This window comes from Sinocyclocheilus rhinocerous, unplaced genomic scaffold (genome assembly GCF_001515625.1).
Source record: "Sinocyclocheilus rhinocerous isolate Xijiao unplaced genomic scaffold, SAMN03320098_v1.1 scaffold1780, whole genome shotgun sequence".
In the NCBI taxonomy this organism is placed as follows: Eukaryota; Metazoa; Chordata; class Actinopteri; order Cypriniformes; family Cyprinidae; genus Sinocyclocheilus; species Sinocyclocheilus rhinocerous.
This window is the reverse complement of record NW_015664762.1, coordinates 472,912-496,722: the sequence shown is the minus strand read 5'-3', so window position 1 is coordinate 496,722 and position 23,811 is coordinate 472,912. Positions and strand designations below refer to the sequence as shown.

Here is a 23,811-nt window from a genome sequence, read left to right as displayed (position 1 = left end):
ATCATGTTTTTTTAATAGTTTTTGTTATTAGTTATGTATATTTGGGCTTTATGTTACATCTTCTGTTGTTTAATGAAAGTTTAATGCATTATTTAAGTATCATGTGTGTTACCATGATGGTGTTTTGTGTTTCCATGAATGACTCTGTGCACCTTCTATATATTAGTATATACTTCTGCTTGTGGCGAAGCTACTTGTGATGAGCTTTGATTCTTCATGTGGCTTTCTCTTTTACCACCTGCATTATTATGGTGGTTGTCAGTATGTTACAAAACAGATTTTAATAGCAGTGTGAATTGTTGAATTTACTGGTTTACATTCAAATTTTCTTGTTTGTAAATTACAGTTTTATACTGTAAAATTTAGCAGTTTTTGGCCGTAAATGTGTTTACAATTTTTCTGTATTTTTTACAAAATTATTCTGGCAACCACAGCTGCCAAAATTATTTTGTAAAAACTACAGAATTTTTTTTACAGTGCATGTAAGATCACTCAACTTTGTGTCGTGCACAGGGTTGTGATCATTCTGTAAGGGTTTATTTTGCAACAGAGACTTGCTGACTGGATATCTCGTGCTGTGAACTTGTGTTCCCCTTTCATAAAAAGAAGGAAGTTGGATCTGAAGGAAGAAACTTTCTCCAGTTTGGATCTGTCACCCTGCAGGTCATGTTCAGTCTCAGCCAAACAGTTATATGACATATGGGAGAAAGATAGAAAAGCTTTTAAGTTTTAAGGCTGCTGACTTGCCATCCTACAGTATATGCCCTTTTTGACATTGGCAATGACAAATTACTATTGCAGAAACTTTGAATGGAGATTCACTGTTTCACAAACCCCAACGGGCAATAGTAATGAAATAAAACAGAGGAAATGAAATTAGAGTTAAAAATATGACCAAGTGGCTTTGCAGAACTCACATTGGAACACATTCACGAGAATATAAATAACATGACTGCATGGCTGTTTACAAAAATGTTGACTTCAGCAATGCATTAAGTGAAAGCTGCTTTGGATAAAAGTGTCTACCAAAAGCAAAAATGTAAATTAAACAAGCCGTGTTTCAGAGGCCACTAATGACAACAGTAGATTATAGAACAAGTCTGTAACTCTGAAGTCACTGAAAGATTGTGACCAGACTTCAAGTAAGAGAATTTCTGTTACGAGTGAGATTTGACAGAAATTCAATTTGACATCTAAATAAAAAAAGATAGCACAGAGAATTTGTACATTTATAGCATTCAAATTTGGCCATTGAACCTGTAGTTTAGATCTGCTTCATGTTGAAAAAAACAACAACTTATAATTATGCACACCCTAGGGTATACCCTAAGTATATCACAATCAAATAATGATGACCTGTTGAATGTTGGCCTTCCACCTGAGCAAGGGATGACCGATCCAAAAAAGTTCATCAGACAAGACAAATGCAGCTGTCTTGACAACATAATTTAAACATTCTGCTTACTTAAGAGATGAATTATTACTAATGCTTTTACAAGCACTAAATACATATCCAATTCAACATATATAGGATTGTATGTGTATTTTGGGGCAGCTGGGTTTTTGGGCACATACTGCCACCTGCTGTCTACTGTATGTGCTCACAAACTTTCATTTGCCCAGGTTTACTGAATATTTGAATATTTGTTTTAGTGTGCTGTAATGCCAGAGCAGCCTTATGAGCATACAATATTGTGCACAAATTCACAAAGTGTCAACTTTACTAGAAATGTTACAGACAAAACAGAACAGTGTTGCTGTCAAAACCATTTATTAATTATAAAAATAAATTCTAAACAATACATTTTATAGAAGGATTTCTGTTTCTGTTCATTTGTTCAGCTTAAGCCAGTTTTAGACCGATCTGATGGTGTCCACATTATGATGACTTTTTTATGTTCCTGCAAGAGACAATTAAATAAAACCCTTAGGAGAGGATTCTCAAGTTTTAACTTTAGCTCATTCATATTTACCAGTATATTCAGCATATGGAGACATATGACACTGCACATTACAAAACTTTACACTGGGTCAGTAATATACTTGCAGTTTAGTCATTCACTATAGCCCCTTTAAGTCTTGTGCTCATGTGCCATTGCCAAGAGACATTAATGTAAGTGTGTGTAATGCTGAACTCACTGGATATGCAAGATAGCGTTCTGAACCCATAGATCATCAGGGTTAGCACAGATCTGTCTGTTCTTCACCGTAGTAAAACTACAGGAGAGAGAATATTCTAGATTAAATATTACAGATATTACAGATTGTTCTCTTACATAAACATTAATGCAAAATGTTAATCTATTTAAGACAAAACCAGTGTTGCTCCTCACATGACAGCCTCTATGTTGCAGGTCATGGTGGCGTCCTGTCGAGTGAAGTCTTTCAGTCGGAGGACAGGAAAAGGCAGTGATGAATATTTGGTACAGCACCTCACTGGACCTTAACACATGACAGACTCTCAGTTTATGTGGTTTTATGACACTTGACCAGCTATCCTGACCCATAGCTTTATTAAAAAATTCATTAATTTGCTCATTTTCCTGGTAATAAACTTGGCATTGTATACTATTAATATTGTTGACTCTGTGAAAAATTGTTTCTCTATTTTAAGTCGTTTTGGACAAAAGCACCTGCTATATGCATAAATGTAAATATAAACTTTTTTTTTATAAAACAATGTCTTTGAATCTCCTTGGTAACTTGTATTGCAATTTAGTTAATGGCATCGTGGAGTCATGAAAATAATAAAAATAAATAAATTGTCCAAATTATCATTTTGAGTTAAAGATCTAAATAATTAATCTTTAAAATTTCTATTTTTTCCCACAAAAATGTAGGCTTTATTAACATAAACAATAATAAACATAATGTGACGCATATTTGTCATACATTAATTAGCAAGAAATAGTTAAGATGCACTCAAAAAGTCATGCCATAGTTATATTATTAACTATTAGCATAGGCTTGATTTTAATTTATATATTAAAAAAATCATATTTTCAAAATTAATTTATTACAATTGTTTAGAATCAATATGAATCTGTTCAGTTAAAAAGTATGAATGGTTAAAATCTGGCTAGATGTGGAATAAGAAATATTAAATTAGTTAAAATGAAACAAATTGGATATATTGATGATAAATATATAAACCTGGTTATTGTGTATTTAGTTTTTGCACATTCAGATTATTAGTACTATTACAGAAATCAAAACCATGTCATGTCAGTGATGCTCAAATAAGTTGTCAGATTTTTTTAGATAAACAATTACATTCAATTTGCCACTGAGTTAAGACATAAATCTATCATATCAGTTAAGTCATCAAATCAACTGCAAAATTCCTGATTATTAAACATGGTAGCGTCTCAGCTGTGTGGCGAATGTAACCGTCCAAATTCTAAATGATTAAAAATGCATGTGGTTACATTTCAAGAGCAGCTTTGGGAACTCAAAGCACTGAGCAACACTTGAAACCAAAGAGATTGTCTGAGAAAAGTCGGTTTTACTTACTGCTTTGACTCAAGTTGACCCAGACACACAGCAACAGCAGCAGCGCAGATGACGTCAGGACGAGTCTGTTCATCATGGGAGGGGAAACAAGCCACTTATGGGTGAAAAAGAAAAATGAAATTGATCAAAAGTATTCAACAAGTTAATGACAGCTGTGCAGACAAAAGCAGCAGTGTTGAGGATGGTGATGATGAAGATGTAGAGCTCTCAGTCCACGTTATCTGGCATCCCCAAAAGCTACATTATATAGCTGTTCATGAGGGGAATTTGTGGACCACACAGCAGCGTCACTGAGGGGTGGAAGACAGGGGGAAAATCAGGGTGTCTTGAGTTAAATATTAGTAGGTCAGCTAAATTTGAGTACTAAAATGGGATATTCCATTCCTCTCACTATCATGGGTACTGTAATTAGAAAATCGATCCCAATTTGTGATACGATCACAAGTGTGTAATCACCGAAATTACTGGCTTAGACACAAAACATTATTTAAGATATATGTAAAAACACAAAAACAAATAAAAAACAACCAACAAACAATTGCCTAATTTTAATACTGAAAAATGGGAATAGATTATCTTTAAATCATAAAAAAGTTAGTTACGGTTAAAAAAGTGTACCTGGGTAAACATGTAGATGAACCTTTTTCCTCAACATGAGATTTTATGTTAAACTGTACAGTATTAATGTACAGTATAAGATGAGCTGTATATTTTAGGTGTCATGACTGGTCTTCATTAAAAAAAAAATGAACAATTTAAAAAAAAAACTGAGGAGATCTTAGAACAATAATGAAGAACAATGTACCCACATAATGTATAAATGTTTATTTATTGCAAGAAAAAAATGGGGGCAAACAAAAACTTAAATAGGTCAACATTTTACATATACTGTATATATATATATATATATGTGTGTGTGTGTGTGTGTGTGTGAGGGAAATATAGGGTCAATTTTTTTAAATTGAGATTTATACACCATCTCAAAGCTACATAAATAAGCTTTCCATTGATGTATGGTTTGTTATGATAGGGCATTATTTGGTCGAGGTACAACTATTTGAAAATCTGGAATCTGAGGGTGCAAAAAAATCAAAATATTGAGAAAATCGCCTTTAAAGTTGTCCAAATGAAGTTCTTAGCAATGCATATTACTAATCAAAAATTAAGTTTTTATATATTTACAGTAGGAAATTGACAAAATATCTTTATGGAACATGATCTTTACTTAATGTCCTAATGATTTTTGGCATAAAAGAAAAATCTATAATTTTGACCCATACAATGTATTTTTGGCTATTGCTACAAATATACCCGTGCTACTTAAGACTGGTTTTGTGGTCCAGGGTCACACATTTATATACATACACACCCACACAAATAAAAGTCTTGTCCATAAAAGAGCAGATAGTTTTAACTTTGTATTGTGTGAATACAAAATTTGAATTCCAAATTGTCCAAATTCGTTTCCAATTTTATTCTAGACAAAGTCATGCAAATGTTCATTAAACATTCAATAGTAAGCACAGCTAAGACTCAGATACCGTAGCTTAATTTTTCATAAACTATTTTCTATTTCAAGTGAGCATTTTTGCAATTTTTCCAAGATGAATATGTGATAGAGATGTCTGTGATGGCACATGAGTTACTTGAGTTAAATATAATTTCTACGCATCTACTTTCAAGACAAATAATTTAAATAAAATGAACATCTAGTCAAACATTTAGACTAACATTCAGCAGTCAAAGGCATCCGCCTTTCCTGGAAATCGAACACTCATCAGATTCTCTTATCACAGCTTCAGATCAGATCAGATGGCAGTCTTTGATGTAAAAAAAAACACAAAAAAAAACAATATTATAATCAACCTGATATGATTTAAACCTTACTCTAATTCTAATCCAGACACTCCTCCGTTTTAAAAGATCATAAGTCTGTTTCATAGAAATTAAACTCAAAATGTCAAGCAGCATGACACCTCTCTAAACCTGGAGGTGTAAATGAAAGAATCTGAAAATGTTTTAGTAAAACCAACACAGAGAGAAATGCTATAAAATTGGTGTCTAAAGTCAAGCAGGAAGACTAAAGCGAAGGCTGTGGGTTTGAAGGGAAGTGATTCATTGCTAAAGGAGCCACTGTTAGGCTTTGTTCTCACTCTTATGACCTATTTCACCATTTGATTTTAGGACATGAGTTACATAAAACATTATGACCTAGAAAATATATGTAATTCTACACACCCACAAGAAACCACACGTTAGCATGTGGAAATGAGGACACCGCTGAGCATGTGGGTAGTTCAGATCTATCCATTTGTGTGCGTGTGTGTGGTTTTATCTATCAAAAATGTTACAGAATCATAAAACACAATATAATCATAATTCAATAATGCATTCATTCTATAATCAAAAGGTTAAGGTTTGAGTTCTTGTCCTGGTGGACATTCCCAGTTCCTGGTTTCAAAAGTCCCATGCCAAATGCACCATGTCACTTTTTAGCAAATAATTATCTGATCTGGCAATTCCAAGTGGTTTTACAGTATGTAAAATATTCCATGTGTCGAAGTGAATTTAAGAACAAATTCAAATGTTGTTCAATCTCACTTTAAATAGTAAAAGTTTTTTTATGCAACGGTAATTTTAAAGGTTCACCCAAAAATAAAAATTCCTGAAAACGTACTCATCCTCAGGCCATCAAAGACTTAGATGAGTTTATTTCTTCATCAGAACAGATTTGGAGGAATTTAGCATTTAGCATCTGTTCTGATGAAGAAATAAACTCTACATCTAGAATGGCCTGAGGATGAGTACATTTTTAGCAAAATTTCATTTTTGTGTTAATTATTCTTTTAATAAATTAATTAACTATTCTTATAATAACTAATAATTGTTTTTCATTAAAAAAAGTCATTAAAAATGATTGAAAAGTGCAAAGATAAGTTCACTGCAAGTTGTAACTGCCATAACATTTTATTTCAGCAAAGTTGTTCATTTTAGTGTGGGTCAAAATTATTTTAAAAGCAGATAAGCAAACAGTTAAAATATTATATTACTTAAAACTTTAAAAACGTGAAACTTAAAGGATAAGTTCAATTCCAGAATGAAAATTCTGTTATCAATTACTCACCCTCCACTTGTTCCAAACCTGTATGAGTTTCTTTCTTCTGTTGACCATTGACTTCCATAGTAGGGGGAAAAATACTATGGAAGTCAACGGTGCCCATTAACTGTTCGGATACCAACATTTTTCAAAATATCATCTTTTGTGTTCAACAGAAGAAAGAAACTCATACAGGTTAGTAAATGATAACAGAATTTTCATTCTGGAAGTGAACTTATCCTTTAAAATATTGTATTACATTATATATTCCTAATGTGCTGCTCACAGTACACTGCGTGTGTACAGTAAGCTTATTTGTAAAGAATAAAATCGGAATGCGTTTGCCTCCAAAAATTGAGCATGGAGATATTTGTTAGTTTATTTGCCAGATATTCACCAACAAATAACATTTCAACTCAGTTATTGTCACTACAGCAATTTTCAATCAATTTTAAACACCCATAACGTTTTAGTGTTCCTGTAGCTCAAAGAGTAGGGTTTCCCAGGCAAAGCATGAACTGATCAAATGTATACGCAGAATGCAATATAACTCACATTGAATAAAAGCATCTGCCAAATGCATAAATGTAAAGTTAAAACACTTAACACAAAACAACATACAGAATATACTATAAGACAATATAATATAATATAATATAATATAATATAATCAACAGTAATGACAATACAGTCATTAAACTATGTCACACACCCTTTGGTGTTTTCATTCATCTAATTTAATATTACAGCATAAAGCTATTTATGTCATAGCATTCTTTAGCAAATTTTTGGTTCTGAATTTTTCCTTTGTTCTAATGACCTTCAATTTGTACTTAAGGCCTCCTGGAGTTTCCAACATTGTTTCTATTAATTTACCAGTCGGAAACAATTCAAATATGTTGATGGTTCACTCTCTCTTTCAGGGAAGTAAACATTAAAACTCTGTGCTTTCCCTCAAGCTGATTTTTCCTCTGTATCCTTCTTTGTTGCACCTGTTTGACTGACAGGTCAGATAAGATCTCACTGTGGCTAAATTTGTTTGGTTTGTACACATGTACTTCTGTTTACGTATGCACGGAAAACCCTGACTCGGGTGTTTCCATGTCCACCCTATAAAAAAGCTAGAGTCTCATTGCACGCTCTCACAATTGGCACATTTCTTTTCTGACTCTGAGAATCTCACACACACAGACACAGAGATGATGACTCGAATTTCAGCTACCGTGATCGTACTTATGGTTGCAGCTCTTAGTGTACTACGTACAGATGCCTCTGCTTTGTGTAAGTACATTTCTTTATTTCTTTCCATAACTGTTTTGATAATAAAGCTATTTATGAATTTTTAGTTTTCTTTCCATTACTGTAATAAGTGTTTTGTTTCTCAGAGACACTGTTATGTGGAAAATGTTTTTAAAATCTGAGGTTCATAATGTGAAGATATTTTTGTAATGTCTAAATAAAGTTACAAAAAAACCTAAACTTTAATTGTGCTTACAGCATGTTGCAGGAAGTATACCAAAGGAATAATATCAATGACATTTATCAAAGGATATTCCATTCAGACCATGACAAGAAACTGCCACATTGATGCTGTCATGTAAGAATAAGATGCCTTCTACATATATGGTGCATTATGTATTGATTGACTATATGTGTTATGACTGATACCTGGAGAAAAAAAAACTAACCAAAACTTACCTCACAGATTCCACACATACAGAGGCAAGAACATTTGCACAGACCCCACCAAAGCCTGGGTGATGGAAAATATCCGTAAGCTGAGGTAAGCTTGCAGATATGTGATTGCTGTGGATAAATAAACACAAATGAACACAGATGAACTGAACAGCCTTGAAATGACAGCTAATTACTCTGTTATCTCTTTTCTGTTCTTTAGGGAGAAAGTGCAAGTAATTAGCAGAAAACATTCAAGGGTCTAATTGTACAATTACTGTGCCTAAACAGATGTTACTACAAGAATAATTCTTCATGGAGGAGGATCTATTTCTTTATGAAATTTGCATATTTAATCTGCATATTTGTATATGCATGTTATATTTTATAGTTTGTTTGTTTGCTTTTTTAATTCAATGCATTAAAATTAATTTTCTATGTAAAGAGAAAACTTGCCTTTTGTATTGAAATGATGTTCGTATACCTCAAACTTAATTCAATGAAATTTTAAAAAAAATTGAATAATAATAATAGTGTATATATATATATAAAACTGAAAATTAATGTAATTAAATGTAACAAACTTGCATATAATAATTATTCATAATTCACAATTTCACACACACGCACACACATACATAGCATATATATCTGAACAATAATACAAATAATTAAAAAAGAAGAATCATTATAGAATTATAGAATATGTATTTATATACAAATACGATGGGTTTCAAAACAATATCAGTAAAATAACTGCACATTAGAAGATGTAGAGCACAGCTTTAATTTGAGTTAAAGTTGTGCTTAATGATTAACTAGATTTACCGTGTGATACACATAAAGTGCATAGACTGAAAGAACAGAGACATTTTCTGTGATAGAATAAAATGAGGTGAGATGAATAATTTGCTGTGATTGGTCAGAGAAAGAGCTAGAGTTCATAAGATGCCAGAAAGGCTTTAGGACAGAAATACCCCATAGGCTACTTGCTTCAGCTCTGGGAAATTACCTTGATGATGTCACCTATGAGGGAGGACTGGAATGCAGAATAACTTCTCTCTGGTTTAAATTAACATACCTTGAAAGACATCTGTCAAATTAATACTCACTGACACATGCATTGTTCTTCTCATGTGTGTCGAGCTTCACCCAATAATTACCATCTGCAGAGCCATCCTGTGCGTCACAGCGGTGTCAGGCCAGGCCAGCGCTCTCAGGCCGGAGGGTAGGGAAGAATACAGCCTTATTAAGAAGAGGTCAAGTGCTGGGTTTTTGTTAGGCATTCGTTATGGTGGAGTTTATAGTTGTAGTGAAGTAAAAAAGATGAAATACCCCTAAGATCCACATGGTGTCGCCCTCCTCTATATTTCATTGACCTAAACCAGCGACTGTAGCCTCATCTTTGCATACGAGAGATCAATAACAACAACAAGAACAACAAATCTATAATAAACACAGTTGTTACTTTAATATACTCTCTCTATAACGGAAAAATGTTAATCAGGTCTTTCTTACTTACTTTCTCAATATGAATGGCTCCTGAGGAGAAACTAACAAATAGATGCATATACTAATAGCACACTTGAATAAACTTCTTTTTCGTAAGGGGTGCTCAAAATGATAGCCTAAATAAACAGATAAACGGAAAAGAAGATCTGATTATGAGGGGAAAGTCTAGCAAATTTTGCCTACTGTAAAAAAAAAAAAAAAAGAAAGAACGAGGAAGAAAGACATAATTCCCTGCAAATTGACCGGACCCGAGTAAATCATACTGTTTATGTTTAGAAACAACAACAGGCGCAGCCAAAATATAAATGTTAGCCTTAAAGGGATAGTTCACCCACAAATAAAAATGTTGTCATCATTTATACTCACCCTCGTGATGATCTAAACCCTTATGCTTGTATTTCTTCTGTGGAACATAAACGAAGAAAACTGGAAGATTACACTGAATGGCTACTGAAGCTTTCAAATTTACAAATGAACACAAAAGTATCATTTTTTAATCCCTTTCAGAAGGAGAAGACGCAACACTCACTCTGTATGGTAAGACAGTTTAATATAGTATTAAAAACATCTTGACGTTGTATTCTGATGTCTGATGTAGGACTTGCAAACAGCCGAAGCATTTCAATTATTTTAATGGAATAATTTTCCGAATACAGAACTACAAAAAACTACAAAATTCTTTTAATTCCCCACTTTTTCATAAGTATCTCTTTGGCATTTCAGAGCAATGAACACAGTAAAGTTGAAGAACACATTATTTACTCTTTTTTGGGACCACTCTCTATTTTACAGCATCCCCCAAATGAATTTTTGGCTGCTTCTAGGGACAATTTTTAAGCCATTTTGTCCCCAAAATTACAACCACACACTTCCTGCAGCTGAGTGGTTTAATTACCAGCCATGCTCTCCAGTCAAGCCATGCCTGGCAATGACATCATTGCCTCGGTCCTCTCTGCACTGCTGCACACACAGAGGACTTCCTGCTGAATAATGGAGAAATACACATTCCTAAACACCCACACACACAAACAGGAACTCGGCAACAAAACAGCTCCACTGCCCAGCTCTAATCTTTCCTTTTATGCAATCACACGCTGAACGGCAAACTTCCCCCGGCACATGAACTCATACACGTATGAATGTCTAATTGCTGTTCATATTAGCCAAAACTCTTTAGATAATGAGCTAAGATCACAATTTCAGAGTTTCAGTGTTGAAATCATGGGTCACGCACTGTGACTAAAGCATATTGCTTTTTTTTTTTTTTTTAAAAAGGGATAGGCCTAAGGAATGCAATGTGTCCTGCCTTCCTGAAATAAATAAAGAAAACTGCCCTCGTCAAGCTATTTAATGGGGCCTTTAAAGAATACACTAGCACTGAGAATAACTCAGACAGACAGTGTCGTTCTGCATTATGTTTGATTATTTCATCTACAGCTCCAGGCTAGGAGGTTTGATCCCAGAGCTGTGGATCTGACGACCACTGTAGCCGTGTTCTCACAAACCTGTGCAAGAAACTGACTCTTGTAGGGCTCGAAAAGAACCGTAAAATCCTAATAGCTGAGTTTATTGAGCTGACTCATGACAAGAGTTATTACAACATAGGTGTCGATACAACTTTATCTTCACAGCATTGTGAATTTCATTGTGCTCTGTGGGTTATAAACGAATAAAATTACAAAACCAAACCGGAGCAATAATTCTCAGGGAATTTCTTGTGTTCACTCAGCTTATTTTAAGAATGGGCCACTTTGCTCTCATAGATTTACACAAAGGGAATATTGCTGCTCATCCTAAAAGGTCAGCCAATCATTGCCCTCAATTTTTAGGGGTAAGGTTCAGATTGGGGCCTAAAACAAACATTATTTTCAACCAATACCATAGTACGTACAGTAATCATTAAGTTCGCATAATGTGGTATTTGCATGGTACTTAAATACAATACATTAACACTACTATGATAAATGTCTAAAAATCCATGAGAGTATCATATCCAAAACATGATAGTACCATATTTTACATTTAATATAAGGGTTTATTTAAGATGACGAATAACAACCATTATAACCATTATATTTTCCTCAATAAGGAAAAAAACTACATCTACAAAGAGATTTTTTGCAGAACCATGGGCAATGTCCTTTTTTACCGGGAATTCTGGAGTTAAACATGATTATTTTAAGAATAAGTTGAATTAATGTGGGCCGTTGGCTTCAACAAAATCATATATCACCGATTAATAATATCAGTGCTCAAAGTATGTTTTTTGAAAGTTTAAGTTATCATTAAAAATCAGTTCCCCTATGGAGAAAATGTATGGGATTTCCACTTCCAGATCCCGCCCGTTGCATTCCATTGGACTGACATTGTCACCTGATTAATATTCATGAGCCAAGCTGATAAGGTTTAGAATGCATTAACCTCACCCACTTTTCAGAGTTAGATGTATGCTTGGTTGATAATATGGTTCTTGGTGTTGACAGAAATGTTGTACTTTGGTAAAATCATATTTCGCATGCTGCTCCATGCTGTCAGTCGTGTTTAAGCACTGGTTTTAAAAAGAGAATCTTCTCCATAACAAGACGAGACAACAAACACTGAAAATCAGGACAGAGACGCAATGCACCACTGAGATTTTATTATTCAGACATTTTATTCAGCTCATGTTCCACTGAGAACATGGAGGAATGAAAGGTAGTCAAAGAAAGAGACAGAAGGAGGCAGAAAGACAGACGGGATTAGACAATGACTGTGTCGTTGTGTTTCGGTATCTGGAGATTTTAAAACCGAAGCTTCTTTCTTTGATGTCTTCGATGGAGACGCATATATACGCTACATGTCGCATGTACATAAACTAACAAGTTGCACAAACACAAACTCACACCACATACTCTTGCAGGCGCACACCAAACAGACACACAGCTGACAGAGAGGACAGTATTCAGCAGCAAGTGCCATTTTAGGCTCATTTCAGGCTGCAGTGAACACAGTATGTAATTTGAGAGACAAAACAGCCAAATGAGAAGAACATCTAAATGATTATACATTCATCCTCCATTTCCTTCTATCCGCTCCACACACACACACACACACACACACAACCACCAATTAGATGCAGGAGGAAGCAGTCAGTGCGGCTACTTCTATTTGCGTCTTCCTTGAAGAACTCCAGATCCGTGAGGATGAGAGCAGGAGAAGAAAGGAAAAGAAAAGCTGATCTCTGCTGTACTGGCGTAGAGTGTGATGTATGCTGGCATGACAGGCTGGAATCTGGGCCATAGTTACATTCATTGTTCAGAGAGCTGTTACACAATTAACCCACCGACAGCAATGAATGTTGATTATGACCTTTGAAGAAATGAAGTCATCTATATAGGTGGGCGTGTCTGGGCTGAAGAGGGCGTGGCCTCAGGGCCCACTCAACGGTCGATGGTTTTTCAATGTCAAAAACTCACCGACAGCGTTGAATGTTCAACAAGACCAGCAAGAGGGCTTCTGTATCCTCAGAACCTTCAAGAAGAACCTTCACCATGCTGAGCCGAGTGTCTGCTAGAAGATAGAATGAGAATATGAGCAAGGAATTCAAAATAAGAAAAACTATAATATAATAAAATAAAATGTTCAAAAGTTTGGGAACAGTAACATTTTTTAAAGAAATTAATATTTGTATTTAGCTAAGGATGCAAAAGTTTAAAAGTGACAGTGACATTTATAATGTAGCAAAAGATTTCTGTTTCAAATAAACGCTGTTCTTTCACACTTATTCATCAAAGAATCCTGGGGGAAAAGTATCACAGTTTCTACAAAAATATTACGCTGTACAACTTGTTAACATTGATAATAAGAATTGTTATTTGAGCCAAATCAGCAAATGAATGATTCTAATAATTATTGATTTCTGAAGGATCATGTGACATTAAAAAAAACGGGAGTAATGGCTTCTAAAAATTCAGTTTTGCCATCACAAAAATAAATGACATTTTAAAATACTGTATATTAAAATATAAAACCGTTACAGTATTACAGACAATATTACAGACTATTTATTTATCGATCTTGAACAACCCTAATTAAAGCCATGGCTAAAAACTGGACAAGATTAAGCTCCTGTCAAAAAATAATAAACAGAATAAAAATGTGCAATCATATTAAAATGGATCTCAAATCCTAATAAAGCTCCAGAAGAACTGTTGTAGAGGACCTTCCTACACAAAACCAAAATCTATTGAGAAAATGCTCTCCAAGTCAAATAAAATCTCATCATAAAAGAATAAAAAGTGATGTTCTGGAAAGCATGTCATTGCAGAGGGTATTTTTAAAATAATTTCAGATAATTTTCTTTATTTCAAACAAATATTAAAGTTTACCTCTCTCACACACATTCTTTATTTTCAGACAAAAGGCGGTGATCTGATTTGCACTAAATCCAAACTCTTCAACCAAATCGCTCTACCATTTCAAACACAATGGACAATGAATTCACACACACACCGCACCACCTCTTCAGACGACCATGGGGGGCAAAAGGGTTTCCTATGGCAACAGCAGTGTGAGGGAGGGATGTGATAATCCAGGGGGATTGTGGGTAAAGTGGATGTAAATAGGGGGGTCCCCTGTGAACCCAGATACATTATCACTAGACAGAACACAGACACAGACTTTATACTACCCGAAATGAAAGGGAAGTCTAGTTTATATTGCATCCCCAAAACGTTGCTCTGGTGGTGTTCTCTTGCTAATTTTGGATATTATCAGTTATTTATCAGGATATTTGTATGAATTTCATACATTTGTGTGATCAGTGTGTACCCAGTATTATAGAATATACAGTAGCATGCAAACACATATAATGCAACCCAAGCCATTAAAATACTCCATACAACATTTATCGCTCAGGTTGTTCATGAAGATCCTTGTCAGTCTTTCATACACCTGAATAAACCTGGTCAGTATAACAAATTTGCTTACATTTGTTTACAAGTTATGTTAACTTTACAAGTTATGTTCACACAGGCAGACAATTGTATTTTGTTTAGACCAATTCATTTGAGTGAACCAATTAGCTTATTCTGTTTTAAGAAAAATTATTCACTAGTAATTATGTAGTGCTGGATGTCTGATTGATTTTAGTGAATCGATTAGTGAACCAACGTTATGTTCCTACAGACAGAAAAATCAAATTTTTTGGCCTATCCAAATCAAAAGTATTTAGTTTTTAACAATTTATGAAAGGTATTGTGCTGGGGTAGATCAATTTGCTTGTTCTGTTAAAAAAACATTTACTGATTCCTAAATAGTGATAAGTTTGCCTGATTCATTTAAGTGAATGGATTAGCAAAATACAGAGATCCTAAATAGATAAAGAGTTTTCGGCCTATCTATTTAGGGTTTTTTTTTATTTTATAAATATTGTGCTCAGCTAATTTTTGTGAATCAATTTGCTTGTGCTGTTTTAATTATTCCCTGATTAATATGTAGTGCTGGAACACCTGATTCATTTTAGTGAATTGATTAGTTACCCAAGTTCACACAAGCAGAAAAATCTAAATTTTTGACCCATCCAATTCAAATCTATTTAGTTTTTAACTATTTTGACAGGGAAAAATACAAGAAATCTAATTTGTACAAGTCTGATCCAAACCACCTTCCAGAGATCTGAAATATGTCAGAATCTTACATTTTTAATACATTTTAATTGTTCAAAATCCCCAAAAAATTCTGTTACGTCAAGTTTAAATAAAAAAAGGGAAATGTGGTTTCAGAATTTTGGACCCCACTGTATTTGCACAACACACTATCATTAAAAATACACACTCACTCCAACTCACCCTTAGTCCCATAGCAGTTTGTCCTTTAGTGTGAATCAACACCTTTGCAAAAACACCAGAGCCTGTAGTGTAGCTTTCAATTCCTTATTTGTCCTAAGAGTACTTAAGGTGGTCTGAAGTAGTCCAACTTCACAAAGAGAGAGAGAAAGAATGTGCCTTCCTATATACGCATGTGTCTGCTCTTAAAATACCCTGCATCAAGCCGTGGTCGGGCAGCTTGTCTATCAGCGCTGATTACACATCGCTGCCGCTACGGACAGGAGGCAATCAGGAACACGGTCACCCCTGATGTGTCTCACAACGCTTCCGTCCTCTACAGCCACCTGTGGTTTCCACCTCTGTGGACGTGTCTTTACTGTGAGAGAGGAAAACTAGATGATGTCCTAGGATTTCCTCTTTTTCATGCCAGAGCTGAGGAGAACTAATCAAACTAATACAACTGAAATGAAGAGTAATTCAATGGAAATGAATAGAAATAGAAACTAAATAGAAATGAAGGGAAACTAAATTTTCAGTAGCGGGAGAGGAGTTCAACGGTTTTCAACACAGTGAATCTTTTCACAATAACAAGCTACTTTTTCTAACTCTCTCATATGAATCGGTTCTTCGGTTAAAAAAATGGTTTACTGGGAAGTCTGATTCATTTTAGTAAATCATTTGTTTGCTCGGTTCAAACAAATTGATTGATAGATGTGCTGGGGAGATCAATTCATTTTAGTGAATCACTTTGTTGTTCTGTTTTAAAACATGATTCAATGATTGATAAGTAGTACTGGGAAGTCCAGTTCCTTTTTTAACAAATTGATTTGTTTTTTTGTTACGTTCAAACAAATAATTAATTGATAGGTGTTGTGCAAGGCAGATCAATTCATTCTACTGAATCAATTTGTTCTGTTTTAAAAAATGATCCACTGATTGATAAGTAGTTCTGGGCTGTCTGATTCATTTTAATGAACTGATTTGTTTGTTCAGTTCAAGAAAATGATTCACTGATAGATGTTGTGATAGAACTCAATTTGTTTGTTCTATTTTAATAAAAAATTCACTGATTAATAAGTAGTGCTGGGAAGTCTGATACATTTGAACAAAACGATTGGCTGGTTCAGTTGTTCAAACGAGTTATCGTTTGTTCTAATTGGTTTGTTCAAATGAGTCACTGATTTTATTAGCTTTTTGGTGGCATTTAGTGTACATTTACCTTTTCAAGGTTACCCTATCATCAGTCATTATACAAAAATATTTTACTACAGAATGTCGTGACTGACCAATCAGAATCAAGTATTCCATTGTGATGGCGTCTCTCTTGCCTTTGCTGTGCTGTGAAAGATCACTGAAGACAAGGCGCTCATTTGAAGCTGTGCAGCTGTTTCGGTGAGATGCGCCGCTGGACAGTGACGGCATGCCAGACGGTCTGATGAGATGAAAGTGAAGCTTCCCTGATTTTCCACAGCGATATGTTCTCACAGTGCCGCAGGTGCCATGAGGTTCAACTTGTAAGTTGGAAATGAAGTAGGGGGCTGGAAAACCAGTTAACCCAATCAGCCCTCGCTAGGAAACAATGCAAAGAGAAGCTCAAATGAAGAGAATGTGCTAAATGAATGGCTGTGCTTCTTGGAAACGATGACTTTGAAAATAATTATCCTATAAATATTAAAGTCAATAAATAAATAAAGTCAAATATTTTTGTATAACGACTGCTATATATTTCACTTTAGCAGTCATTATCCCAAAATTAATCCTTTCAGCCTAATACAAAAACATTTTGCTTTAGGATCTTGATAACCATTTTGGGGTTTATTATGAGATTCGTTTTCAGCTGGATTTTCACCAGCCATTACTCTTCAGGGTCACATGAATCTTCAGAAAACCTTCTAATATGCTGATATGGTGCTGCACATTGTTTATTATCAGTGTTGAAAACTGTTGACACTTTTGAATGGTAGTGTAACCGTTTGAGGGGCTTCTAACCACAGTTGTGCCAGCTAAACAGTAAAATTTGTCATATTGTCAAATTCTAGGCATTTAACCAAGAGGAAAACAGTTCCGAGTCGCTGGTTGCATTGTTCCAATAACCCCCATAGGAGAGAGTGTGTATGCATGCATTAGTGCAGGGGTTTTCAATCTGTGGGGCGCGCCAGCACCTGTCAGGGGGAGGTAAACTGGTTATATATTTATGTTTCAGTATAATTACGCACGCTGAGGGGCGCATGTCCTAGAAAACCCCTGCATTAGTGTGTGTGTCTGTCTACAAGTGGCATTTAGAGTGCTGTCAGGCTTTGAATGAGTTCGGCTCTGCTATCAGCCCGAAGGCTTTCTACGGGTCACCTGCTACAGACCTGAACTCAGAGACCGTCTGAGACTGTGACCCCCAGCCCCATAGCCCGCACACACCCAATCGCTGATTTACACACACACAGCTGTTTTCTACACTGCAGACAAAAGGATGTTTGTCAGACATGCCTATGCACAATGTTTCCTATTGTAAAAATCAGTGGCTGGACAACCCACAACCCATTCAATCTCTGGCAAATCACCACTCAGACTCTCAGTTTCCTGTTAATCACCACAGAGTTCATTCAAAACCCTCACACAGCAACACAAAGAGACGAGAGAGAAGAGAGAAGCGAGAGGCAGACTACTGACTAGTACATTTCCAAACTACCAACTAAACTACAAGGACTAATGTAAAGGCTTATTTGTAAGTCACTGGATAAAAACATCTGCTCACTTAAAGGTAGGGTAGGCGATTTCGGAAAGGCTAGCAATAGCAAGCTAGTTCTAAAAACCAAATACACAAAATAATGATCTTTAAAAAAGCATCATATGACCCCTTTAATGGGTTCATAAAAATCAGTGTAATCGTCTAATAACATTTAAAGAAATATTCCATATTATAGTACATGTAAGTGATTGGAAAGCTTCAAATAGTGTAATATGGACCTTTTTTCTCTTTCTATGCCCAAAACTGAGAAATGATAGCAGAATTGAAATCATGTACACAACACAACCAAAAGTCTGGGCTCAGTAAGATTTTTTTTTTTTAAAGTTTTTTAAAGACGTCTCACCAAGGATGCATTTGTTTGACCAAAAATACAGTAAAAACAGTAATATTGTGGAATACTATTGCAATTTACAGATTTTAAATTGCAATAATTTTTCTATTTTAAACGTTTTCTATATTAATAAACTCCAGGCTTCACTGTCACGATCCTTCTGAAATCATTTTAATATGCAGATTTTCTACTCAAGAAACATTTCTTATTATTATGAATGTCAAAAGCAGTCGTTCTGCTTAATATTTTTGTGGCAACCATGATTCATTTTTTTCCAGTATTCTTTGATGAATAGAAAGTTCAAAAGAACAACATTTATTTAAAACAAAACTTTTTTAACATTATAAATGTCTTTCCTGTCACTTATGATCAATTTAATGCATCCTTAAGCCTGTGTTATACTTTCCGCATGAGCAATCCGGACGCGTACACGTACAGCGCGGACGCGGACTACTTGTATTTATACTACCGAAAGCATACGCTGATGGTCCGCTCCGCGGACGTGTTCCATACATGTGCAGTAGATCGGCTTGAACAGTAAACAAACATGTGTAGAAACAATTGCCCACATTTATTGCACATCTGGCTGTCATTATATTGTTTTATCGACGGATTGTACAGGTTCGAGTAGCAACGGCCTTCTTCACACAGTCTGCGCATGCGCAGTTGGTGCTTTTGTAGCCTACACAAAAAATTGGAGGCACGCGGATGTCCTCGCAGAGCCTCCGCGCACACTCTCCGATGACGATTTTTACGTCACGCATACCATAGCGGACCCAAGCGGACTCGCGCACGCGGAAAGTATACCACAGGCTTTACTCAATAAAAGTAGGCTATTAACTTCTTTTACAAAAAATTACAAAAATTATAGCTCTCCTTGAATAAAACCACCAATGAAAAAAATAAATCATCAACCAATGACAACCACAAACCAGTTAAGCAACCCCACTATAAAACTAACTACCAATCTGAAAGCACTAATTAAACAGCCCCACATTAAAACATAGATCAATCAAACAGCCCAAACATAAAACCGTTATCCTGAAGATACATCAAAACACTGCCCCTTCCTTTCGCCCTGAATGCCCCGTTTTCTAAAGCCTGTAGGAGTGGCGGGATTCCAGAGTACAGTGAGACTGTTTATGCCACGGATCACAGAAGACAGACATAAAGCTTTCACCCTGCCTCCCTCACATAGCGCCAACTACATTAAAAGGACATAAATCTGTGGGAATGGACATGCAAGAATGTGTATGAGCGTATTAAAGAAAATAAACCTGATGTCAGTCAGAGAAACCAATGCCCTGCAGGTGTGATGATGTCTCCGTGTGTGTTGAGAGAACAGATTCTACCTTGCTTTTCTGGTCAAGAAAAGGTTTTCATCATTCCCTCTTCTCTCATTTTTGATTCACGGCTTATTAGAGGCTGTTCCACTGACGTAACTTATACATGGAAAGTCATTATATAGTCATTTTTAAATATAGTTACGGTTAGGGTTTGCATGAAGATGTATGGAGCCCTTATATGCAACATAGCTTCATTTTTCTTGGAACACGCAAACTCCAATAAATCCCTTATATGAAGGGCCTGGAGCCAAAACTCAAACAATAATTTATGTAAAATATATCTACAGCGGGTCAGCTTTTGGAAAGCTCATAATGTTACTGTTTTTCTTATTAAACACTGTAGTATCTTATCCTCACAGCTCTTACTTGGAGGTCCAATGAGGACAAGATGTGCGTGTGTTGGAGTTCTTGAAGGCCGACAGTTTATTTCTGTTCCTGCGTCGCAACGCATTTTTACCAACTCTATGCGAAACCCCTGCAGAGCGGGAGAGCGCGAACCCACAGTCAAAACTTCAACAGCTTCTACTGTCCTGCACAGCCTCTGAAAAACACACACACACACACACAAATCACACTATTACATGATCATGCTCGAACTTCTTGGCCCCCGAGCAGCTGAAACACAGTAAAGGAAAATCACATGGCATCCCCGCCAGACAATACGGTCATAAAAGAGAAAGTGCACAGCTATGGTTGGCCTAAACAAAAGGACGGGGACAGGCCGTCGGGCACCAGAGCCACATCCACAAAAGATGAAGCCCTGGATTACAGAGCACTGCAGAAAACCATATGACTGATACAAGACAGCCTGGCCTGAAAGAACCTCGTAAAACATGCACTCATAATTAGGGCTGTGCAATATAAAAAAAATGCATCTTCATATTTTTTAAATCTTATGATATTCAATATATATCTCTGTATAATTATGAATTTGTTGTTTGTGATTTTTTTAACCCTATAAGCCAATAACTTTTAAGCAGAAGAAAACACAGCTGTTAAATAAATGGAAAAATATATAATATTTTTTATTTATATCAGTGTTATTACCTATATATTAACGTAATATTACCTATATAATATACTTTTATTTACTCATATTTTATAATATTTTAATATTTTCAGTTTTCTTTTATTTTAAGTATTGTACTTTTATTTTACATTTTAGTAATTTTGTTGTGCCTTTGTCATTTTTTTTTATTTCAGTTTTAGCTTTAGTATATTAGTATTTAAACATTTTATTTAAACAAGTTTGTCATCTGATATTTTTATTTTATTGTATTTAAATTATTATTTCAGTAGTTTTAACAATAACAGCATTGAATTATATGCACCAATATAATGTAAATAAGTGAACAGCAATATTTACTTGCATGGATTTTTACAAAAACATTTAAATATATGAAAAACATCTGGTGGGACCATCATGAAAATCTTTGATTCACAGATTCATTGAACTGATTTGCAGAGATGAATCAAACTTTAAACCAGAGAAATTATGTTAAGATGTAGAATTTTATGTAATCAGCAAAAACATTGTGAATATAGCCATAATTATCTTTTCTCTGTAAATACAATGCATATTTTTCTCCTTATGGGACACTTAAAGGAAATTTAAAGATACCATATCTATGGTATATATGCACCATTAGCCTCTCTGTAAAACATGAATATTCAATAAACAACCTCATGCCAGGACATGTCTCACACAGCCTCAGGTGAACTTGCAAAAAGGCAGCAGAAGGTGGAAGCAGGGCTGTCGCAAAAATTCACAAAGCCTATGACAAATGGCAACCTCACACACTGGCCAAACAATCACATGTCTTGCTGACAGGAAGTGCAGAACTGCAGGGATGTATGTGGCAACACAAAGAGCTTTCATCTTCCTTACAAAAGAAGGAAACATGGCGTGTGATTTACAAGCCAACACCACTACACGAGGATTCATCAAATCACAGCAGAGACCCTTGAGTGTAACGGAGCCCATTTAAGTTTAACACTACAATCTTTATTTCCTCTGCTTCTGTTCTTTTCCCTCTTCACCTATTTTCTCTCTTCTCAACGCCTCTGCAGGAAGTGCACACTGGAGTTTATTTCTGAATAGGACAAAAGGAATGCATGCCATTTCCTGTTCATGCCGTCTCCATATGGACATATGAAGAAATGCACATGTCTAATAGAAGGGTTTTCCATGAGGCTGCCATTACAAGCTCCAAAACGATCTCCTCAGACTTTAAATATCAAACAATAAGGGTTTCTTTTCTAATCTGGCAAACACTGAGAATCGGATCGGGAATCCAATATAAGAGTCCAAATAAAAATTTATGAATTTTTTGGCCTTTTCAGAGATGGGAAAATGCAGACTATAACAGTATTCATGAACAATGGTACACAAATGAATTGTATTCTTTCAGCAAGCTTTCAAAAACATTTAAGAGCCAAGTACTATAGTTCAAAAGTAATGCTACAAATATTCTTTGACTACTGTCAATAGTCCTGTCCCAAATGGCACCTGGTCCTTCTCAAAGTCCACACTTTGGTGATGTCGGTTAGTAGTCGACATGGCTACATGGTGGCAAAGGGGGCGCTCATGAGCTCTTCTGAATCATAAAATGACAAACAGGACATGCTACACAACATGTACACTATATAGACCGCAAGTATGCATCAAGTGCACCATTTGGGTTTTCACCAATGAAAACATCAGTATTCTGACTCCCAGAAATTGCGAACACCAGCTGATCAAATTGAACCATTTTGAGAAACATTTTTAAAATGCCGCCAGAAGGGCTATTCACACCAAGAACGATAACTACATTAGCATCTACACCAACAGACGATAACATTCTGTTTATTCTAAACACATGCTACAGCTTTGTCATCTGTCACTTTAAATGCTTCATTTAAATGCTTAAATGATTCTGCTTGACTGTAAATGATTTTATCGTTCATTATCTGGAAAAGTTCATCTATGTCGTTATGTAGTTAGCGTTATAGACATCACTTCAGGTCTGAACGGCCCTTTAGGCTGAGACTAAATTCAACATTTTTTAAAAACTTAAAAAATAAATAATTAAAGTCATGTTAAGAAAGTCAAATCATTAAACGTAACCTACCACATTTTTGCATCCTTTCAAAACTACAGAGAAATCGGAGTATGGGCGTGCTCCACTGTAAGAGCCCCAAAATTTGAGTCATTATGTAGTTTTTTGTGCTAAAAGCAGCATCTGCTTTGGCGTCTGCTGAAACAAGACAAATTGGTGGCTTCTACTGAAGACAAATTGAGAAGTCTATAAAAAGAGCATGCTTTAATGAGGAAAAATAAGAAATAAAAAGAAAATTCACTGTATGCCAAAACCTTTGTTTGAATTGAGACTCAGCCCTGGCAGATTTTATGTGATCATGTGACATCAAGACTTGAGCGCTAACACTCTCTCTCTCTCTCTCTCTATATATATATATATATATATACAATATACATGATACAATATAAGTGAAATGTCATTCCCATCAAGGGTTTGCATTGAAACAAGCTGGTTCTCTTTATGTGGAAAGGTTGTAAGATATGTTTTTCTCTTTAACTACATTTGGGGAACATTTTTAAAAGGAAAAAAAAATAAAAATAAGCAAACCACACCACAATCATTAACATAAAAAAAAACTAATGTAACTAAATATTCAGTTCCGTCATTTCGTCTCCAAGCAGATTAAATGAACAAAACAGCCTCTTTTTCTTTTTCCTTGGCATAACTCTCTAACAGTCCTCACTCATTTTTCACACAGAGAGGGGT

General features: G+C 35.2%; 2 protein-coding genes across 2 annotated transcripts; one reads left to right on the top strand and one right to left on the bottom strand.

Moving 5' to 3' along the window:
- Nucleotides 1-1,829: 1,829 nt before the first annotated feature.
- On the bottom strand, nt 1,830-3,729 carry LOC107730442 (monocyte chemotactic protein 1B-like). Its single transcript, XM_016541285.1, has 4 exons — nt 3,514-3,729; nt 2,334-2,442; nt 2,140-2,217; nt 1,830-1,901 (listed from the first exon to the last, which is right to left on the bottom strand). Exons 1-4 carry the CDS (start codon nt 3,587-3,589, stop codon nt 1,880-1,882), a joined length of 285 nt encoding a protein of 94 aa, XP_016396771.1. The 5' UTR covers nt 3,590-3,729; the 3' UTR covers nt 1,830-1,879.
- Nucleotides 3,730-7,761: 4,032 nt separating this feature from the next.
- Nucleotides 7,762-8,658, top strand: LOC107730440 (C-C motif chemokine 20-like). Its single transcript, XM_016541284.1, has 4 exons — nt 7,762-7,891; nt 8,108-8,207; nt 8,316-8,393; nt 8,508-8,658. Exons 1-4 carry the CDS (start codon nt 7,810-7,812, stop codon nt 8,548-8,550), a joined length of 303 nt encoding a protein of 100 aa, XP_016396770.1. The 5' UTR covers nt 7,762-7,809; the 3' UTR covers nt 8,551-8,658.
- Nucleotides 8,659-23,811: the final 15,153 nt, after the last annotated feature.